The sequence below is a fragment of the Scyliorhinus canicula genome, chromosome 16 (genome assembly GCF_902713615.1).
Source record: "Scyliorhinus canicula chromosome 16, sScyCan1.1, whole genome shotgun sequence".
Classification (NCBI taxonomy): domain Eukaryota; kingdom Metazoa; phylum Chordata; class Chondrichthyes; order Carcharhiniformes; family Scyliorhinidae; genus Scyliorhinus; species Scyliorhinus canicula.
The window spans coordinates 28,968,317-28,989,822 of NC_052161.1; the positions used below are offsets into that span (position 1 = coordinate 28,968,317).

Here is a 21,506-nt window from a genome sequence, read left to right on the forward strand (position 1 = left end):
AGCTCTAGAAAAGCTGACATTTCAATTGTAGCTGTGAACACAACCCTGGGACATGCGAAGACAATTGTGACAGTGAGACATGGGTAGGTCAGAATATAACCTGCAAATATTGGCAGCATTTGATCAAAAAAGAAAATTGGGATGCTGTGGTTCAGTTGTTCATCCCAGTGTCCTGGACAATATTATCTCTCTTCCAGCATCTTACCATTATCACTGCAGTTTGTAGGACACTGCTGTGGGCAACTTGACTACTGCTTTTCCTAAGTTGCAAGTTGACTGCTTTAAGATAGATGACGTGACCATCTGCCCTGGCTACTCCACAGTAACAAGTGGGTTGCTGCCCTAGAAAAGTGAGTCTGAACATGGCCTTGAATGCAGTCTTTCTGGTGCAAGTGATAATTATGTTCATTTAGTGAAATTGATAGAAGCAATGCTGTTGCACCAAAATTGTAATTCTTGGTCTTTGCAATATTGGCTCAGTCTGAAGTGATATGCATTGCATAAAAAAGAAAATTAAAACAGAACAAAACCTCAGCAGCTCTACCATCCAATTAGGACTGGACGTTTGGCGAGGGGGCATGAAGATTGTGTCGGAAAAGATCCCAGTGCGCAGACAAAGGGCCCCACCCACCATATTTTGATTCTGGGGAGGCACGGGCAGGATAGAATTCAGCCCCCCCCCCCCCCCCCCTCAATCCCAGATTCTCCACAATGCCGGCGGGGAAAACACACTGGAATGAAACATGCTTGTACAACGTGATGTGCAGATGCCGGGAACTCGTCTGAACAAGGGGCCTCACGGTAGCATAGTGGTTAGCATCAATGCTTCACAGCTCCAGGTTCGATTCCCGGCTGGGTCACTGTCTGTGTGGAGTCTGCACGTCCTCCCTGTGTGTGCGTGGGTTTGCTCCGGGTGCTCCGGTTTCCTCCCACAGTCCAAAGATGTGCGGGTTAGGTGGATTGGCCATGCTAAATTGCCCGTGTAAGGTTAATGGGGGGATTGTTGGGTTACGGGTATACGGGTTACGTGGGTTTAAGTAGGGTGATCATTGCTCGGCACAACATCGAGGGCCGAAGGGCCTGTTCTGTGCTGTACTGTTCTATGTTCTATGTTCTAAGCCTGGGGTTTACTCTGGGAGTACAGATGGAGATCACCCTAGTTAGAACAGCACAGCACTGGATCGGGGGTGCATTTGTACGCGACCTTCCAGGTTCGGGGTCCTGGAGGGAGTCCATCTTCCAAACTCAGAATGTTCCTTGAGATCCACCAACATTCTCAGGAGTTTTATCTTCAGCTTTCAGAATGCTCCCGAAGATCTAACTTCATTTTCAGAAGATCCACTTTGTTCACTGGTAGGTCAGTGATGTTGGATACAATTTCAATATGGTATCCAGACACAATGGCAGATTACACACCATCCAGGCCTGTCCCATCACCGAATGCGGCATGAAACACCGGGGTGCGTGATTAATGAGGCTTTAACTGGAATTTTTAGCGGGTTTTCCTGCCGGACGCTGCATGTTCCCACCCATGCTACAAGAATTTAGTCACAAATTGAGAAAATTCCGTCCATAGAAGCCAGGACCAGAAGTAGGCCATTTCGTACTTTTACCCTTCTCCACTATTCAGCAAGGTCATGGTTGATTTTTTTTTACCTCAACTCCACCATCCCTCATTAACCCTAGATCCCTTAATTCCATTAGTACCCAAACACCTGTCACCGTCAATCTTGAAAATACTCGATGACTGAACGCAGAGTCCCCTCCGAGGTAGAAATTTCAAATTAATTCATCATCTCAATCCCAAATGGCCAACCCCTTATTCTGAGACTGTGAGGCCATGTTCCAGATTCCCTAGCCAGGGAAACATTTTGCCAACAACAACCCCCTCAAGAATATATTTCAATTGGATCATCCCTCATTCTTGTAATCGCCATGGTAAACGCACCTAGTCTGCATAAGATCACCTCATAAGGCACACTCCTCAGTCAAGAAATTAATCTAATGAACCTTTTTTTGCACTTGCCTCTGGTGCAAGTATGACGTCCTTGGGTAAGGGGACCAAAACTACACAAACTATTCTCAGTGTGGCCTCATCAATGTCCTGAATAATTGTAGTAAAACTTTACATTCATATCCAATCACTTTGTAACAAAATCTAACATATGATTTGCCTTTCTAATTGCTTGCTTAACTTGCATGTTAACCGTTTGTGATTCATTTACAAGGACACCCAGGTCCTTCTGAATGTGAACATTTCCCAGTCTTGCCAATCAAAAGTATTATTTTTTTATGTGAAGGTGGTCTGCTCCCAGGCCCATAGTACTTTCAAATGTCAATTACGATAGTTCACAGTCTCAATTATATATTTAATCTTCCTCTTCAGTGATCAGTGTCTAGATTCCAAGAATGTACAACTGAAGTGGTGGGCTTATTGTGCAGGAAGTCATTGTTACAAATAATTTTCTCCCTTTGTACTTGGTCACTTCAACAACTTCTTTGACAACTGATTATCATTCTGTGGCCTCGATTCAACTAATGGGGAACAAAGCCCCATTGCGATTGCGTTTAGCCATGTGTTTCCTGGTGCTCACATTGCTGAGAAACACGTGGTAATTGCTATTCAATGCGACCCACGTTGTATCAGGGGCCTCAGCGGGGAGCACGTGGCCACACATACCCCATTTTATAGCTCCCCAGCGTAGCGAGAGGTCGCCCTGATCTCAGAGGTCCCTAAAGTAATCCCCGGAACTTTCCCAACATGAACGCACGATGGGAGGGAGCCCCAACACCCACGCAGGGAATGCCTGGCCCAATCGTATGCACGCAAAAATGTCAGCTTTGCACCTTGGCAGTGCTAGCCTGGTACCCTGGCAGTGCCAAGGCCAGCTGGCAGCACCATCTAGGCACCTTGGCAGACTAGCTCTTATATGCCGATATGCCAAAAAGGGATCCCGCCCACAATGGGCAGGATTTACATCGCAACTTCTCTCAAGATCGCGTTGGATCCTGTGAGGCTTTGTAAGCCAGATAGATCCCAGGAGTGGGCTCTCCCGGCCTTTATTGGTCACGCTGTGCCACGGCGAGCTGCCTTTCAGACGCAAGCTTGGCCATTGGATCTCAATGAATCCCAAATTAAGAAATTTAATATTCACTTTTTTAATAAAGGTGCGTTTCATTTTTATGGGGAGACAATGGTGTTGTGGTAATGTCACTGGACTTGTAATCCAGAGGCCCAGGCTAATGCTCTGGGGACATGGGTTTAAATCCCATCATGGCAGCTGGTGCAATTTGAGTTCAATTAATAAACCTGGAATATAAAACTGGACTCAGCGGTGGTGACCATGACGACTACCATCGATTGTCGTAAAAACCCGTCATGTCCGCTGATGCCCTTTACGGAAGGAAATCTGCCAACCATAATACCCAGACAGGCCTACTCGTGGTTCCAGACCAAAGCAATGTGGTTGAGTATTAATTGCCATCTGTAATGGCCTAGCAAGGCACTCTGTTCAAGGGCAATTAGGGATGGGCAACAAATGCTGGTCTTACCACCGAGGCATGAATGAGTAAAGAAAATTGCGTCCTGTATGTCGTTGCTGAACATAATGTGGTGTTCGTGTAAACTGTTGAGCAATATAGTATGTCACAGTGTTATTCACAAGATACTGAAGTGTCATGAAGAAAGTATGCAAAAATAAAAAGCAGAATATTTTCAAACTGTAGAATTAATTTTCGAAACCTTTTCAGATGATGCGTTTTAGTGCACGGTGGGCAGCACGGTAGCCTTGTGGATAGCACAATTGCTTTACAGCTCCAGGGTCCCAGGTTCGATTCCGGCTTGGGTAACTGTCTGTGTGGAGTCTGCACATCCTCCCCGTGTGCGCGTGGGTTTCCTCCGGGTGCTCCGGTTTCCTCCCGCAGTCCAAAGATGTGCAGGTTAGGTGGATTGACCATGATGAATTGCCCTTAGTGTCCAAAATTGCCCTTAGTGTTGGGTGGGGTTACTGGGTTATGGGGATAAGGTGGAGGTGTTGACCTTGGGTAGGGTGCTCTTTCCAAGAGCCGATGCAGACTCGATGGGCCGAATGGCCTCCTTCTGCACTGTAAATTCTATGAAATCAGATTATGTCTATATGCTTGGAGCACCATCCATCTTTTCACACAGAATGGGTGAGCAATAATTGCATAATTCATAACCGTTGAAAATTCATTAAGTTACTGTCATAATTAATAAGGTTTAAGCATAAATTAAAACGACATTAAGGAAATTATATGAAGTGCTTTATTGTTTTTATTTTCTCTTCCCCCTCCCCCTCCCCGCCTTGTGCCTCTGTAGAGAGAGACTATTCCAGCCTCTGTGAGAAGCAACCAATTGGAAGATTACTTTTTCGGCAGTTCTGTGAAGCCCAGCCTGAACTTCAACACTACATAAATTTTCTTGATTTAGTGGTAAGTTGGTTATGGAATATGTTTCTAAATACTATTTGGGTGGTGTGCGTGGATGTTTGAGTGCCTAGGTTCGGTGAGCTTTTAATAGTCTTGATAAATGTGTTTACCCAGCCTCCACTTGTAGTTGGATGCAGAGGTGGAGCAAGTAATTGGGCAATCGCTTCCGAAGAAAATAGGACCGTGAGAGGTCACATGACATACTCCACGCCCCTATCTCATCTGTATGCAACCCTGTACACGATTATATTGTCAGGGAATGTTGGCTTGGTTGGCAACTGAAATATGTTTTAATTGAATGTTAATTTTCCTATGAAATATTTCAAATCTTTTCTGCATGTTTAATTTGTTAGCTTCAGTGGATTTATTGTAACAAAGCACGTAAGGCCTGGCCCGTCCAACCAATCAGTACTTTGACCGCCTGATCAAATCTGGCTGCGGCTGCTTTTGGGTTTGAGCATCTGCCTGATGTACACATCCAATCGTATCTTGGGCACAGCTCATCTACAGCTTCATTGGATGGACTCCAGTATATGTTTCTCAGTTGCGCCCTGCTATTTCCACGTCTGCATTAATTTTCCTTCGTAAAGATTGAGCTCCCCCGTGTGGCATTTAGAACAGGAAGAAGAAGAACGAGAGAAACATCAGCTCAGTTGGTAATATTTTATTGACCGCCGAGTCAGAAGATCGTCAGTTTGAGACCCAAAACAAATACGGATTCTAGCCTGCAATTCAAAGACAATGTTAAATTTTTGGTGATGCTGCACTGTCAATGACATGTTAAACAAATCTCAGTGTTTTGCTGGATCAGGTGGGCGTTAAAGTCCTGTGATACTATTAAAGAACAGGGATTGAAGGCCGGTGTCTTTGCTAACATTCCTCCCTCAGTCAATACCACCAAAACACAAGCTAACTGTTTATTTATCTCGTTGCTGTTGAGATTTCTGACAGTGATTGTTATACTGTTATGTTTGCCCACAGTAAAATTAAGTGCTTTGAGAGGCTTTGCTGTGATAAGACACCATGTAAACACTAGTATTGTGAACTATACAAGTCCATTAATTCTATTTTACAAGTATTCAAAGTAAAGCTAATCAAATATTGATATTTGTAAATTCGATGGGCCATAAATTGTTACGATACCAGTTGGTATTGTAACTGGATGGCAAGATCCCAGATTGGAACCCTGGTTCAAAAGACTGTAACTTTTGATACAACTTAAGATACAACTGTCTCATTAAAAACACGCAAGGATACTGCAGTAAGACCCACTTCACCCTGAAGCCAAGTGAATGTCTGTTGGTTTCTCCTCAAAATCCCCCAGAAGGGGCAGCACGGTGGCACAGTGGGTTAGCATTGCTGCCTCACGGCGCCGAGGTCCCAGGTTCAACCCCAGCTCTGGGTCACTGTCCGTGTGGAGTTTGCACATTCTCCCCGTGTTTGCGTGGGTTTCACCCCCACAACCCAAAGATGTGCAGGGTAGGTTAATTGGCCACGTTAAATTGCCCCTTAATTGGAAAAAAAGAATTGGGTACGCTAAATTTATTTGTAAAAAATCCCCCAGATGATTGTTATACAATGAGTCACCTTGCTCACTGAACTCCGGATTCACACAAGTGATTTCAAATTCCGCTTTCAGAAGCCACACTTTCAAATCTTTTCCCTCATCTGCTTCCATCAAGGTTTCACTTTCAGGTTGTGCACACCCCCCCCCCCCCCCCCCCCCCCCCCCCCCCCCCCCCCCCACCTTTGTCTTAAAGGCTTTTGCACAAACTCCGAGGTCTACCCACCGATTGGAGTTCCCGATGTGGCAGAGAATTAGGCGTCGTGAAGGAAACGGGATCGGCGCCTCCGTTACCGATGCCCCCCCCGCCACTGGCTGCAGGATCGAGGTTCGTACCCACTTAGCAGGCCGGGCACCATATTGTCCGGGTCCACCTGATTCTCTGGTCCTCTGGGCCGGGAATCACGTGGGCGGGATTTACTACAGGTATTTCCCAGCGTGGCCCCGACGAGGTGGACCTTGCAGTGGGTCAAAGGGGTAGCTCATTAAGAGAGTTGCCCCCAAAGTCCATCTGAGGGCCACCCTCCATGCCCCCTCCCACAACGCAAGGCCTGCCCACCCCATCCCCACCAGATAACCCCCATCCCCACCAGATCCCCCTCTCCCCACCACCCCACTAAACCCCTATATAGGGAGACCCCAGAGACTCCCTAGATAGAGAAACCCCCAGATACCCCCTGGATAAAGACCCACCAGATAATCTCTAGATAAAGAGACCCCATTCATAGACCCCCTAAATAGGAGACCTCCTCACAGATCCCCAGAGAAGAGAGTCCTGTCAGGAATTCCCCCCCCCCCCCCAAAAAAAAGAGAAACATGTCAGGAAACCACCTCGGCAAAGAGAAACCTGGCTGGAAGCTGAGAATAAGTACAGATTGAGGCAGTGAAAAAGATTACTGTTGTAACATTCACCTGGGCAATATACCTGCTGGCTCAGACACAGCAAGCACCTCATCTCAATTCCTGGAAAGAGAAAGCAGACAGCTGTGTTTAAACCCCTCGGATCCTTGAGCTGCGAGGCATTCATTCATTTCCCTCACTGGGCTGTGATTGGCAGCTTCACACCCACACAGCTGTCAGCCTTGCTTCATTCCCGTACCAGCCTCCCCAACAAGCACCGGAATGTGGTGACTAGGGGCTTTTCACATTAACTTCATTCGAAGCCTACTTGTGACGATAAACGATTTTCATTTCATTTTCATTTCATTTTTTTCATTTCATCTTCCTTCATGGTTGAATAACTCTGAAGTGCTCTAACCACAATGTTTATAAACATCAACCACTTCAAAGAGAGTTAAGTGCTGCCAATTTCCAGGTAACCACTTCAATATCACTCAAGCATGAAGCGGGGCTAATTGGAATGCACTTAACTCTCTTTAAATTTTTGGAATTGAAACCAACCCCCATACATCAAACATCTTTATCCAGCATGATTTTAACTAAAGGGCAACAATTCCTCAGGGCTGCTAGCCCCAGGCTGGATTCCTGCTGGCCCATTGAATCGGGCATGAGTGCCCAAACAGGATTCTCGCCGAGAGCCAAACCAGTTGTGAGTCTCCCAGCCCACTGTGCCTGACCCGATCAGGTGCTCGGCCAGAGCAGGTGAGAACCTGATACCAGCTGATCTTCACAAATTTAAATATAATTACTGGGGTTGAGGCCAGATGTTCCGGTATGCTCCCCATCCCCCCTCAGCTGGAAGTCCTACGGGCCCCAATCTCTCCTGGCCCTGACAATCAGGTTCCATGGACTTCAAGGACGGGGGGGGGGGGGGATGCAAGGGGGTGAATGCAATCTCTACACTTACCTCCAAGGTGTCAAGGAGGGTCCTTCAGTGGAGCGCGGGGTGAAGGGGACTTGGGCTGGGCTGGAGGGGCTCACGTCGGGGGTCTTTCCTGGGTTGGGGTGATATGGCTGGTCTTCCCTCTGTAGCCTTGAAAATCATTAAACAGTCTGTCAGCATGTCAAGTTACAGTTAAAAGTCCCCTCTGATGTGTTGGAAGCCTTTGATGTCTCTTCCAGCATGTAAAATTCAAAGATTTGTCAGATGAAGGTGTTTCACAGTCAGTTTCATTCCTCTTTAATTTTTCCAAACCTCTGGGCATGCTGAGAAGCCTAAAAGCGTTGAACTGCATTGCTTTCATTCAATTTCACAATTTCACCTTTCGCAAGCCTCTTGATTGACAGATCCAGGCTATTTCAAAGGAGGGATTTACTTTTTTTGGTCTTTATAGCTCTTCACGACCCATTAACTCTGAAGTGCTTCCTCTTTTGAGCAGGTATTGTTTCTAACTGCAGCTTTTTTAAAGAAGCTATTTATTTGTTCTGAAGAGCTCCCTAGAAAGACTGGGTGCTCTGTCTGAGTGCTGCCCCCACAGTTGGGGCTTGCAGAAGTTAAAGGAGAAGGAAATTGACTGTGACTGTGAAAAAGACACTTCAAGGTTTTCCAACACATCAAAGGAAAGATTTTCCATCCATCTGATAGATCATTAATATTGACATACTGGGGGAGACATCAAAGTGTTTGAAGGCTATACTGTAGAGGGGAAACTTTAACTACAATTTGACATGCTAAAAGACAGGTTAATGATTTTCAAAGCAACAGAAGGAAGACCTACCACATGACCCCCCCCCCCCATGCAGGTCCTCCATCAGCATCCTGGAGGTAAGCGTAGGGAGGGTACTCACCCCCTTGCCCTCCTTCTGAGTCCATGGCTCAAGGTTGGCACTGCCAAGCGGCAGGGACTGAAGAGGGGACTGAGGAGGGAGGGGCCTGCATAGGAGTGACATTTAGTGAGCCCATAACAGAGTGTCGTTGAATAACAGAGGGGGGGGGGGGGGGGGGGGGTTGGCCTTGCCAAAGAATGTGGAGAGGGGGGGCTACCAGTGATTGGAGGCAGCTGGCTGCCATGTTCCTCTGAGATCGGAACCCCCTTTAAAAATAGCACCCCGATATCTGAGAAGTAGGACCTGTCAGCCCCTCTCAAGCCCTGCACAAAACTCTCCCGTCCCCATATAAATTTCAAAGTGTCGTTGAATCCCACCTCAGCAATGCTGCCAGAACCAGCAGCAAATGCACCTTAATTTCTGCTGGCAGCAGTATTTGGTTTTGAATCTATAGAATCGAGCCTTAAACTTTACCCTTCCAGGCACAGAAACATTAAATTAAACCCACTTAAACCTATGTCTTATTTTTAATGTTCACCAATACAAATATAATTCCCTTAAAACTACCTTTGTTTCCCGAACATAAATACTATGAATCATACTGAAATTATATTAAACAAGGCTTAATCAGTTTCTTAATAGTGACATATTTACAGAGGCCAAATCGTATTGCAAATTGATTATCAATTTAAACATAAATAGAAGGGTGCCTGTGTTTTCATATCTAGCCACAAACATTCCTAAAAATTTAACAAAAAGTAGATTAATATCAATTTTGAGTAAGCTAATTTTTTGTTTCACTTTAACATTTATTGTTAACTCCACATTTTTCTAACTTGTTGATTTGGTGCTACTGCAATGTTCCATGATACAGTCAAGATCAAGAAGTCATTTTCAGGTTTAAAAAAAATTCTTCCAAGGGAGATGAGCATAACTGCCAAGGCTAGCAGTGGTTGCCCACCCCTTATTGCCCTTAAATCAATGGTGGGGATGGACCTTCTTTCACTTCTGGGTCCATGTAATGTAGGTACGCCCACAGCGCGAGTAGAGGGCGGTGGGGGGGGGGGGAGGGTTTCGGGCAACAGCAATATAGTTCCAAGTCAGGATAGTGTGTAGCTTCAAGGTGATGATGTTTGCATGTGCCTGCTGCCCTTGTTCTTCTAGATAATAAAGGTTGCATGTTTGGAATGTGCTGTCAAAGAATCCTTGCTGAGTTGTTGCAGTGCATCTTGCAGATGGTACATACTGCTGCCACTGTGCATCGATGGTGGAGGGAGTGAATGTCTAAGGTGGGGGTTGGGGTGCAAATCCGGTGGGCTGCATGTTGAGCTTGAGTGTTAGAGCTCTGCCCATCCAGGAAGGTGGAGAGTATTCCATCACATTCCTGACTTGTGACTTGTAGATGGTGGACCGGCTTTGGGGTGTCAGGAGATGAGTTTCAACACTGGTTACATTTAAAATTATGGTGCAAACTGAATGCATACGATATAGAAAAGGTTAATACCTTTGACTTTGAGATTAGGGTAAGCAGAGCGTGGATTAGTGTATAAAATAACTCCGAAGAAAGTTCAAAACTTTTTTAAAAAAGTATTTTTACTCCAAATTTTCAACAGTAACAAAAACACACAACACATTAAACCACCCACCCACCCGAGCCTCCCCCTCCCTCCCCCGTCCTCAACCCTCCCTCAACAGTCAACGGTAACCCAACTTTTCAAAATGCAAAATAAACAAACCCCAACTTTTGTAGAACCCATCACTCGGCCCCTTAGAGCAAATTTCACCTCCTCCAGGGCCAAAAACTCCAGCAGGTCCCTCCCTGCCATGCCGAGGCACAGGGTGGAGAAGCTAACCTCCATCCCAACAGAACCAGCCTGTGAGCAAACAGCAAGGCGAAGGCTAAGACATCTGCCCCCAGACCCGTCTATAGCTCCGGCCTGTCCGACACCCCGAATATGGCTTCCAGGGGACCGGGTTCCACATCAACATGCAGAACCCCTAGAATGGTGTTGAAAACCGCCCTCCAAACCTTTCCAGCTTCGAGCAGGCCCAAAACATATGCAGATGGTTCACAGGGCCCCTCCGACATCGCGCACAGACACCCACCACCCCCTCACACAGCCAGCTCACCCTTGACCGTCAAGTGCACCTATTGCTACTTTATTTAACAAACCACAAGCCGCGAGTATGTTTCTGGTATTGATCAAATGACCACACAACCAGTATGTTAGTTCAAAATACAGTTTATTATTAAACACAAGCCTTGTCTCTCTGCAATGATACACGTGGCTACGCATTAAACTACATCTATCAACTAAGATGACTTTTACTTAACTTCTGTATGACCGGCTCTGTGCAGGTAGCTAAGGCCTTTATCTGACTCCCCATGTGTGTCGGCAATCGTCAGGTTCGTCTCGGCTGCGGCTCGTCTCTCTCGGGTAGCGATTGTGGGTCTTGAACTTGGCTGGTCGTTATGCTGCAATTGGTGTGGGTACATGCCCGTCCCAAAAGAGGCCAATCCCTAGTGCGCAGGGCTTCTTATCCTTCTCCTCTTTCTCGCCCTTTTGGGCGGGGTTAACTTAGGATCCAATGGATCAATAGGGTCTCGATCACTCTAATCGATACTGGCCAATATGGGGCAGGTACCTTGATGGTTGGGCGGGTCCTAGTCACCATTGTCCCAAGTACGTATGCCTAAGGGAAGCTGGCACCGGGGAGTCTGCTACTGTTGCTATTCCTTAATTTGAGTCTATAGTCCTGGGGAAATCAGTGATTGACCTTTAACAGGTGCAAGTTTCAGTTTGGTCTCATTTTCCTTTGCACAATACACAGGGGCTGTGTACTGTCTGTGTCCCAACTTGACCACAATTCCCCTTTATCCTTTGCGGGCGGGCCATTTTAGATGGCCACATACCCTGGACACTAGCTTCAACCCCAGCCTCGCACACAAAGTCGAGGCATTCACCCTCCGCAGCACCTCCCACCACAATCCCTCCTCCAGTGCCGCCCCAGCTTTTCCTTCCATTTAACCCTAACCCCATCTATGGACTCCTCATTTCCTCCAAAATCCTCCCATAAATCGCAGAGACAACCATCGTCTCTAACCCCCCCGACAGCACCGCCTCCAGCAACAGGGAGACAGATGCTATTGGGAAGGTCGGGAAGACCTTCTTCGCAAAGCTCTGGACCTGCATGTCCCGGAAACTCTCCCCCCCCCCCCCCCCCCCCACCCCTCCCCCCCCCCCCCCCCCCCCCCCCCCCCCCCGCCAACCCAAACTTCTCATTCAGCTCCTCCAAGTTTTCAAACCATCCTCCAGAAACAGAAACAGATCCTTCATCTCCCTATTCCCATTCTCCTCCCATCACCGGAACCTCGCATCCATCCTCCCCGGCTCAAACCCATCGTTTCCCCGGATCGCCAAACCCCCAGACCCCGCACCCAACCTGCTGCCGAAACTGCCTCCAATCTTAACGTACAGAACTTTAAGACTCCAAGATGTGTCTGCTGCTCAATTATGTGATTACACCGTGTTCTTGTCATACATAACCTAGATAGACCTGCATCCTAAATCATGACCAAGACCACAAGATTCTGAAGAGTAGGAGGGAAGAAAATACTATATCATTTTCCTGTGAGCATTAATTTGGCACATCATTATCTTGGACGCACTTCAGTAGATTTTAACGAAAATTCTAAATGGTTATCTGCAATTTAAGGCTTCATTTGTTTTTAACCAGATATAAAGTGCTAAATGTTAACAATGTGGCCATAATTAATGAGAGCATTAGAATTCATATACAACCAAATCGAACCAGATTTAAAGGAGATTTATAGAAGATTCTGAATACTGTTTACCCTTTCAGATCTTTATCGACTTTACTGTTGCACTTCCATTTTTACATAAATTGCATTCTCAACAATGTTTAATCCGATGGTGATTTATTGGGTGGGATTCCACCCTGTGGCGCCATTTGTGGTGGCGGAGGCCGCCTGCCATTGGCCGGCGGCGGAACCTTCCGGTCCGCCGCTGTCAATGGGTTTTCCCAATCGCTCCCTCCACGGCTTGGATACCCGTACCGGGGGCCCGCTGGCAGCGCGACTGGAGGACCCCGCCGGTGGGAACGGCTGGAAGACTTTGGCCATTGACTTGTTCTATTAATCTGAAGTTTCTACAATTAACTGGTTCAATTTTAATGTAAAATTATTTCCGTCCTGATTCTTCGACACTGGGAGCCTTGCACACATCCATTTGTGTACTCTGTGGTGTTTCAACAGCATCCAGTGGCAGGGTTGAGGTATTGGGAATTTTGCTGTAATTGCTCAAAATATACTGCGTTAGTCACAAACTTGCTTTGAGGCAGCAGTGTTGGATTTGTGGCAGTGTGTCAGGGAAATTGGGTCAGGGATTTGCTTTCGTGGCAGTGTGTCTTGAGCTTCGGATCAAAGCTATCTGGAGTACAAAATGCGCAGTTCCTGTTAAGTAAGGACGCACAAGTTCTTGAACAGTGTTGTGCTTTCCAAGGTGCAGACTGTCCAACTCAATTTGTTTAACCTGATAATTTAACTTTTAGCATTAAGTTCACACTTTCCTCTGGTATTTGCGTTGCTTATTTCAAATGATTGGATAACACATATATTTTCAGTGTTTAGAAATACGTCTTTGAATCAGGTTGAGATTGTGTCAGTTTTTTTAATTAACTGGATATTGAGATTTCCCAGCCTGATTTTGGCATTTAGACAGTGGTTTTATAGCAGCCATTGGAGCCCTCATTCCCACTTCAATTATCTGCTATTAAACGGGACTCTGCTTCCTGCTTAATTTCTGGGCCTTGGCGAGGAAGGAGCCGCCGAGGCCGCACTTAGGCTCATTTCATGAAGAGATCGGGGTCACTGGATCCATCCACCGTAGCCTCCAGACCTCCCCCACCCTCCTCCCCCAATGTCCCAACTTAACAATTAAGGGTTCAGCGAGCCCCCCAGCAACCTGCTTCATAAGGACAGGCACCCCGGAACTAGACCCCGGCGCGGGCAAGTTGCCACATGGGGACCTTGGCACTGTCCAGTTGCAGAGTGCCCAGTTGCACTACCAAGGTATCAGGCTGACAATGCCAAGGTGTGCGCAGGTGTTATCAGGAGTACCAGGATACTCCCCTGCCCAGAGCCCGACCACTCGGGGTCCCCGATCGCCTGGAAACCCGACCACAACGTGCCGGTATGCATGGTCTATGTTTATGGAAACCAGTACTAAACAACATCCACTTGGGGTCTCCGAGGCAAAGCTGTTAGCACCCTTGCCTTGGGTAACTCTGGTGCAGACAAGTGAGACTAACTACTCTCTTGAGTATGCAAATCTGGGTCACGCCCACTGAAGGCAAGATCCAGATCTCGAAGCTCGCGATAAATCATAAATCTCGCGCGAGGCCTGTCTCGAGATTTACCGGCCTCGTCGCATCACCGGGTCGGGGGCGGCGAGGCCGTCAGATCATTCCCGCAGTGACTACCTCACATGCAAAAGAAAATGATATAAAACTTTTGCTTTATTATTCTTGCAACCTATCGGGACTTGTGGATTTAATTTAGACAGGCTTAGGGCGAGATTCTCCGGACTCACGACGGGTCGGAGAATAGCGGGCGTCGGAAATTTTTACGGCGACGCTGTTCCGACGCCCTCCCGCTATTCTCCGAACCCCGCAAATTGTCGGAGTCGCGTTTCCCGACAAACGCCTCCTTCCCGCCCCTGACACGACCAGAATCGCCACTGAGAGCCCCCCCGCTATTCACCGGCCCGGATGGGCCGAAGTCCCGACGTCATGGCGCCCTGTTTGGACGTCGTGAAACACACCTGCTTTTTAAATTCGTCAACCAGTCGGCCTGGCTGACGACTGCTTGGAGGAGGTCAGGGCACCACTCTGCGCACCGCTCAGCGCACCATTCAGCGCACCGCTCGAGTCTGGCCACAACGGGGAAGGCATCCCTGGGAACGGGAGGGGGTCCAGAGCGGGGGCAGTGGGGGGGAGACGGGGAAGGCAGTGGGGGAGACGGAGGGGGCAGTGGGGGAGACGGAGGGGGCAGTGGGGGAGACGGAGGTGGCAGTGGGGGAGACGGAGGGGGCAGTGGGGGAGACGGAGGGGGCAGTGGGGGGCGACGGGGGAGGCAGTGGGGGGCGACGGGGAAGGCAGTGGGGGAGACGGAGGGGGCAGTGGGGGAGACGGAGGTGGCAGTGGGGGAGACGGAGGGGGCAGTGGGGGAGACGGTGGTGGCAGTGGTGGAGACGGAGGGGGCAGTGGGGGAGACGGAGGGGGCAGTGGGGGAGACGGAGGGGGCAGTGAGGGAAGACGGGGGAGGCAGTGGGGGAGACGGAGGGGGCAGTGGGGGAGACGGAGGGGGCAGTGGGGGGCGACGGAGGGGGGGGTTAGGTAGAGGGTGAGCCGTCCAACCCCGTAACAAAATGTCTGCCACCATGCCATGGTGTGCAGGTGACGAGGACACGGCCGCTGGTTCCCCTGTGGCTTCCGGCCACAGGCCACTGACGCACCCGTGAGGAGGCCATAGTTTACTGGCCGTTGGATGCAGAAAGTGACCAGGGGTTAGGCTGACCGCGTGTCAGCAGCGCGACCAGGCCACCGGGACACACTGGTATCCCATAGCTGGCGGCTGCCGAGGTAACGACTAACGTCCGTCTAACATGTCCCGTTTCTCTGCCCCCCACCACCCTTCTGTAGGTTAGCACGATGCATGGGAACAGAACGGCTATGTTCTGCGCAGTGGTTGGGGCAGCTCTACTGGATTTGGAGATGCAGCAGCATCCACACCCACAACCCGCAGTGGCTGCAGGGCCAGCTGCAGCAGCAGAGGGAAGGGCCGAAGAGTTGCCAGTCGTCGAGCAGCATGGGGGGGAGGAGGAGGAGGAGGAGGAGGAGGAGGAAGAGGAAGAGGAGAGAGTGAGGGTGCAGCCACGGCGTCAGAGGCGACGACCAAAGCCGAGGGTGTACCGTGTCCGGGTCTCTTTCCTAACAATGCCGGACATCACCTGCAGGAGAAGACTCCGGCTGAGTAGGCAGACGGTGATACATATCTGCGAACTCCTGTCGCACCTCGCCCCACGTGGAACGGGGGGAGGACACGCGATCCCTGTAGCCATCAAGGTGACGGTCGCTCTGAACTTCTATGCTACCGGTTCCTTCCAGTCTCCGAGCGGGGACGTCTCTGGGATCTCCCAGTCATCGGTGCACAGGTGCATCCGGGATGTGACCGACGCCCTCTACGCCATCGCCGATCGCTACATCACCTTTCCCGAGGACCGAGCAAGTCAAGACTCACGAGTCCGTGGATTTGCCAGTGTGGCCGGGATACCGAGGGTTCAGGGGTCAATCGACTGTGTTCACGTCCCCATGCGCCCGCCTGCTGTGGACAGGGACGTGTTCACAAACAGGAGGGGGACATACTCCATTAATGTCCAGGTGGTATGCGATCCCCACATGAGGTTCATGAACGTCTGTGCAAGGTTCCCAGGGAGTGTGCATGACTCCTACATACTAGCGCAGTCGTTCATCCCTGCGATGTTTGAGGGACGTCCCCCCCGGCTGAGGGGCTGGTTGCTAGGTGACAGGGGTTATCCGCTGAGGTCTTGGCTGATGACGCCTATACGGAGGCCTCAGACCAATGCGGAAACACGATACAACGAGGCCCATGCAGCAACCAGGGGTGTGGTGGAGCGCTGCCTTGGCCTCCTGAAGATGAGATTCAGGTGCCTGGACCGCTCCGGAGGGGCCCTGCAGTACCAGGCCGACAGGGTCGCTCGCATTGTAGTGGTCTGCTGTGCGCTGCACAACATCGCGATGCAGAGGGAAGATGACCTGTTGCAGGAGGCGGAGGGAGAAGCTAGTGGCAGTGGTGCCAGCACAGAGGAGGAGGAGGAGGAGGAGGAGGAGGAGGAGGACGCTGGCGGAGTGGCGGGCGCAGCACGCAGACACGACCCAGGTGCTGGTGATGTCCAGGAGGCGGCACGACGGCCCCGCAAGGACGGCGGGCACGCGACGTCATGGTGGCAGCACGGTTCACGCATCGCATGTGACGTCCCCAATGAACACCAAACCACCACCTGCATCGCTAGTCATGCAGAGGGTCACCACACAACTGCCACCACCACAACCCCCCCCTCTCAGTGTACACTGCTCCACTTCGACATGACGCTTATCACTGGGTCCAGACCGAATGGCACAGCATTGATGGCTGTGTCAGCGGGTGTGATCAGTGCCATGTGGAATGATGACAGCCCGCTCTGCGAAGAGCTGTGAGCTCAGAGTCGTTAGAGAGAGTCTGACCCATGGCAATAGCTGAACCATCCACCTTGGTGGCCGCTGAGTTCGTCACTGACACTCCATCACGTGCCCGCGTGGGCTAGCTCTGGGTGGGGGGTAGGGGCAGGGACTGCACACCCGGCACCGAGGTTTCACCACCCGTCACCCCCAGCGACACTCGGTCACCATCACGATTCCTGTGGCTGTGGAACAATCACACGGTATTACAAGTAAGGTGGAACAGTGCGTTTAATATTAACAATTATTTACAGGTGCCCTAGCCCCTACAACTAAACTGTGCCCTTCACCCGTGCCAACTTACTCAGTGTCTATGTTAGTTGCCTTACGGGCCCTACCACTACGTCTAAGTGAATCCCCAGATGATATAGCAGGAGTGGAGGAGGATTGCTGCGAATCGCCCCCCTCAACTCGTTTCTCCTTGGCCAAGCGTTTCCTGGGGCGACCCGGCCTTGATGGGCCAGGCTGCTCTGCGGGCGTCTCGGGTGACATTGTGCCACCCTGCTCTGCCTGCTGCCCACCCGATGCACCAGGGATGGGACGGGGGGAGGCCGAGAATTCCGGGACGTCCCGTGATGGAGTTAATGGGACGGGCCCCGAAACCTCCTCCTCCCTCGGGGAGCCCGGTGGCCCCCGGGCCTCACTTTGGGACAGAGGTGCGAGCGGGGAGGTTCCCCGCCGCACCACCGACACCTGGCGCTGCCAGTCGTGGAGGCCTGCAACGGTATCCACCAGGATCCGAAGGTTTGCAGAGACGGAGTCCAGGGAGTTAGACATTCCCGCCAGGGACTGTGCGATCTCAACCTGAGTGTGCACGACGCCATCCAGCACATGTGTCAGGCGGTTGATGCTCTCGGCGACTGACTGCTGCGACTGGCCAATGACCTGCTGAGACTCGGCCATGGCCCGCAGGGCGCCGGCAATGTCGGTTTGGCTCTGGCACATTGCTGCCTGTGAGAGGGCAACCCTGTCCAGGGCCGAGGATGACGCGTGCACATTAACCCCAACGTCTTGCATAACCTGACCCATTGCCTCCACCGCGGATGCCACCCGTGCGGTGTCGGACTGGGTCTCTGCCATGAGCGGCACCACTCCCTGCTCTTGGACGCGGTTCGACTCATCTAACAGCGTCTTCAGAGTCTGGAAGGAAGCCCTCATCCCGTCATTGTTTCCCTGGGTTTCCTGAGGCATCGGCTGTGCGGGTGGGTTGAGAAACTCCAGGAACTCCGAAAACGTCTGGGAGCCAGCTGCATCCTGGGCCTGGTCTGGCCTCCGCGAGTCCGGGCCCTCTGTTGCTCCGACCTCCACCTGCTGTACCTGCTCATCTGTGATGTGCCAACCAGACTGTGCCCCAGGAGACTCATCACTAAATAGGCCCGCCGGGGTGTGTATCTCTGGGATGATGGATGTGGTGGGAGAAAGCAGTACCGCAAGCCCGACGCTCTCAATGGTTAGGTCCTCGTCCATGGTGTGGGGCTGCTCAGCGACAGGAGGGTTGTCCCTGGCCATTTCTGGTGGTGGTGGTGGACTTCGAACCCTCTGTGCGTCCTGGTCCGCAGATTGGGTTGGGGCGGATAGGGCCGCCCGCTGATCGGGCACCCTCTGTTGTGAGGCCCCGGGTGAGGTGGCGGCAGATTCCTGTCTCCGTCTGCAGCCAGACGGCCCTAGTCGTTCGGCATCACGTCCTAGGGAAGAGAATGAGACGGGTTATTTCGATTTGCTTGGCAGGCCGCTGGACGGTCCCAGTGGGCAGGGTGTGTGAAGGGACAGAGGATGGGGAGGTGTCCCAGTGGGCAGGGTGTGTGAAGGGACAGAGGATGGGGAGGTGTCCCAGTGGGCAGGGTGTGTGATGGGACAGAGGATGGGGAGGTGTCCCAGTGGGCAGGGTGTGTGAAGGGACAGAGGATGGGGGGGGGGGGTGTTTGTCAGGGAGGGTTGTCTCACTTGCTGCAGTTCCGCCAACCTCGCATTGCGCGATATCGCGGGTGGCAGACCCCCCAACAAGGTCCAGTGCCCTCTATTCAAAGGTGCTGAGGGGGTGCATGTTGGGCGAACCCCCTCCAGTCTTGTGCCGCTCACGGTGGTTATGACCGGCATTGGCCTGTTGGGGGAGGGAACATAGGTAGATCATTACAAAACGGTAGGTATCAGAAGTCCGTTCTGATACTGGCACAGTTTGGGGGGGGCAAGTTGTCATCAGATGATTGCATCTCTCCTCGGGGCCAGAGCGCTGGGTCTGTGACAACTTTGTGAACCACCCTCAAATAACTCTGCCCCAATCCCTCTCTCCCCCCCCCCGGGCAGTTAAGGGGGAGGGATGGTTGTGACTAGGGGGCACCCTCATGGCACTTACCCTGGCAGACCTGGTGAGGTCGTGTAGCTTCTTTCGGCACTGCTCTGCTGAGCGAGGGGTGTGCCCCACAGCACTGACGGCAGCAGCCACGTCACGCCAGGCCTGGCGTACCGTGCTGGCAGGTTGGCGATGCCCTCTCCGCGGGCGGATGATGCCCCTCCTCTGCTCCACGGCATCGAGGAGCTCCTCGACGTCTGCATCAATAAAGCGAGGAGCAGCTCGCCTAGGCTCCAACATCCTGCCCGACAGATTCTGTGGTCGCCCGCGCCTTTTTACGGCGTCGGGCGGCGTCACATGGGCGGGTTCGTGTCGTCGTCGCGTTCCGTCGTCATCACGCACGTAATTGACGCGGCCGCGCTGCTAGCCCATTTCCAGGAAGTGAATCGTTCGGGAAATGAAGCCTTCGCGACCGTCGTAAAACGGTCCCGATTTTTACGACCGTTTGCCGACTTTCCGCGGGTGCGGAGAATTTCGCCCTTAGTTTCTCACTCAGGTGTTTCTGAAGTTTCCATTATTTCCAGTGAATTTATAAAGCAAATCCAGGTGGAAAATCATTACTGAGACAGCATTGTTGAAAGTTTATTTCGGCAGTCCTCTGTAAGAGTAATTTAATGTGGCGCAATTCATTCTCTCAAACTGAAGGGAATGTAAGGGTTAATGCTCTTTGAATGAACCAGTTTACAATTTGATGGTGTGCCAAGTTCTAATGAGTCACATATGGAGCCTTAATTTTGACCAAATTATTTGTTCAAGACTGTTGGGAGTATGCACTCAGTGCAGTTTAGCATTAGACATACAAGGCATGCATTAGACAAATGCATAAGGATGCATCAGCTCAGTAATTGAAAATTGAAATACACAGCAACTGTTTTCTAATATAGATTTCTGTCTCTGTCTTTGTCATGTATGTATGTTTGTTTCTCTATGTATGTGTGTCTCCCTCTCTCTCACACACATAGGGGGCGATTCTCCAAAATAGAGCGCAAGTGTTCACGCCGTCGTGAATGCCGTCGCATTTCACAATGGCATGAAACGGGCACGGGGACGACCGATTCTGTCCCCCACAAGGGGCCAGCACGGCGCTGGAGCGGTTCCCGCTGCTCCAGCCTCCTTCCCGGCACCAAATGGGCGCCCCGTCAACCTGCGCAAGCGCAGTTCCCGCCGGCAGCGACCGAAGGTGAACGGCGCCGACGGGACTCTGTCGTATCCACGCGGCCGCTCGGCCCATCCGTTCCGGAGGATCGGCGGCCCCGCCGATTTCAGTGGCCCACGGCCAGCATCAAGTCAAATGCGGCGGCACAAATGCGGCGGCACAAATGGCGGCGATTCTCCGCATCTCGGAGAATTGCACGCCGGCGTCGGGGCGTCGTTGCACGGTTGCGCCGATTCTCCAGCCCGGCGCGGGGCTCGGAGAATCGCTCTCATAGTCTCTGTCTTGTGTTGTCTCTCACTATCTTGTACAATTTCTCTGGACTTTTCAGTTTGCAACTGGCTTTCATTTCTGAGTCGGTCTCTGCTCGTGCATATCTGACTCTTTCCATCTACACTCTTCTCCACCCACCCCGCAACCCTGTGTCTCAATCTGCGGCTCCACCGGGAGGAATGGCCATTGCTGCTCCTGCAGTCAGCCCCAATTGAAGGATTGTCACTGGAGCCCTGAAACAGAGGGTAAATGGGGCCAGATGATTGGGGCCAGTCAGGAAGGCCTCAGCAAGAGTGGGGAAAGTAGTTGGTGCAAAGGACAGCGTTTACCTTCCACCCTTTACTACCAGCAGGTCCCTCTTTTGAGCACATGCTGCTCATGGAAGGAGGGAACTTACACTTGGCCATAGACATGCCCTGCAGTGTTTACCTTGTGGCTTCTCCACATGATGTAGCTACCATCTGCCATTGGTTGAATATCAAAACTGACAGGATGAAAGCCTCAAGTGTTTTCTGATGGGAAGGCCATTCTTGAGCCTTCTCCACTCCCCCACCCCAGATTAATTGGGTGGGGGTTGGGGGGGGGGGGGGGGGGGGAGAGAAGGAAGGTGAAGGCCTGTACCACTCCCAGCTCCTGGGGGACCATTAAATTCCGCCACATGTTACCCTCTCACTCTTGCATTGTCTTTCTTTCTCTCCTTTTCCAGTGTTTCATACATCATCTGTGGTTTT

The 21,506-nt window shown here is 51.1% G+C and overlaps 1 protein-coding gene across 1 annotated transcript in view; it reads left to right on the forward strand.

Annotated features, from left to right (window-relative positions):
* Positions 1-21,506, forward strand: part of grk5l (G protein-coupled receptor kinase 5 like) — a 320,507-nt gene that overhangs the window by 148,996 nt on the left and 150,005 nt on the right. The window contains exon 3 of the mRNA XM_038821419.1: positions 4,340-4,452. Coding sequence (XP_038677347.1) covers positions 4,340-4,452 — 113 coding nt within the window. The remainder of the gene's footprint in view (positions 1-4,339; positions 4,453-21,506) is intronic.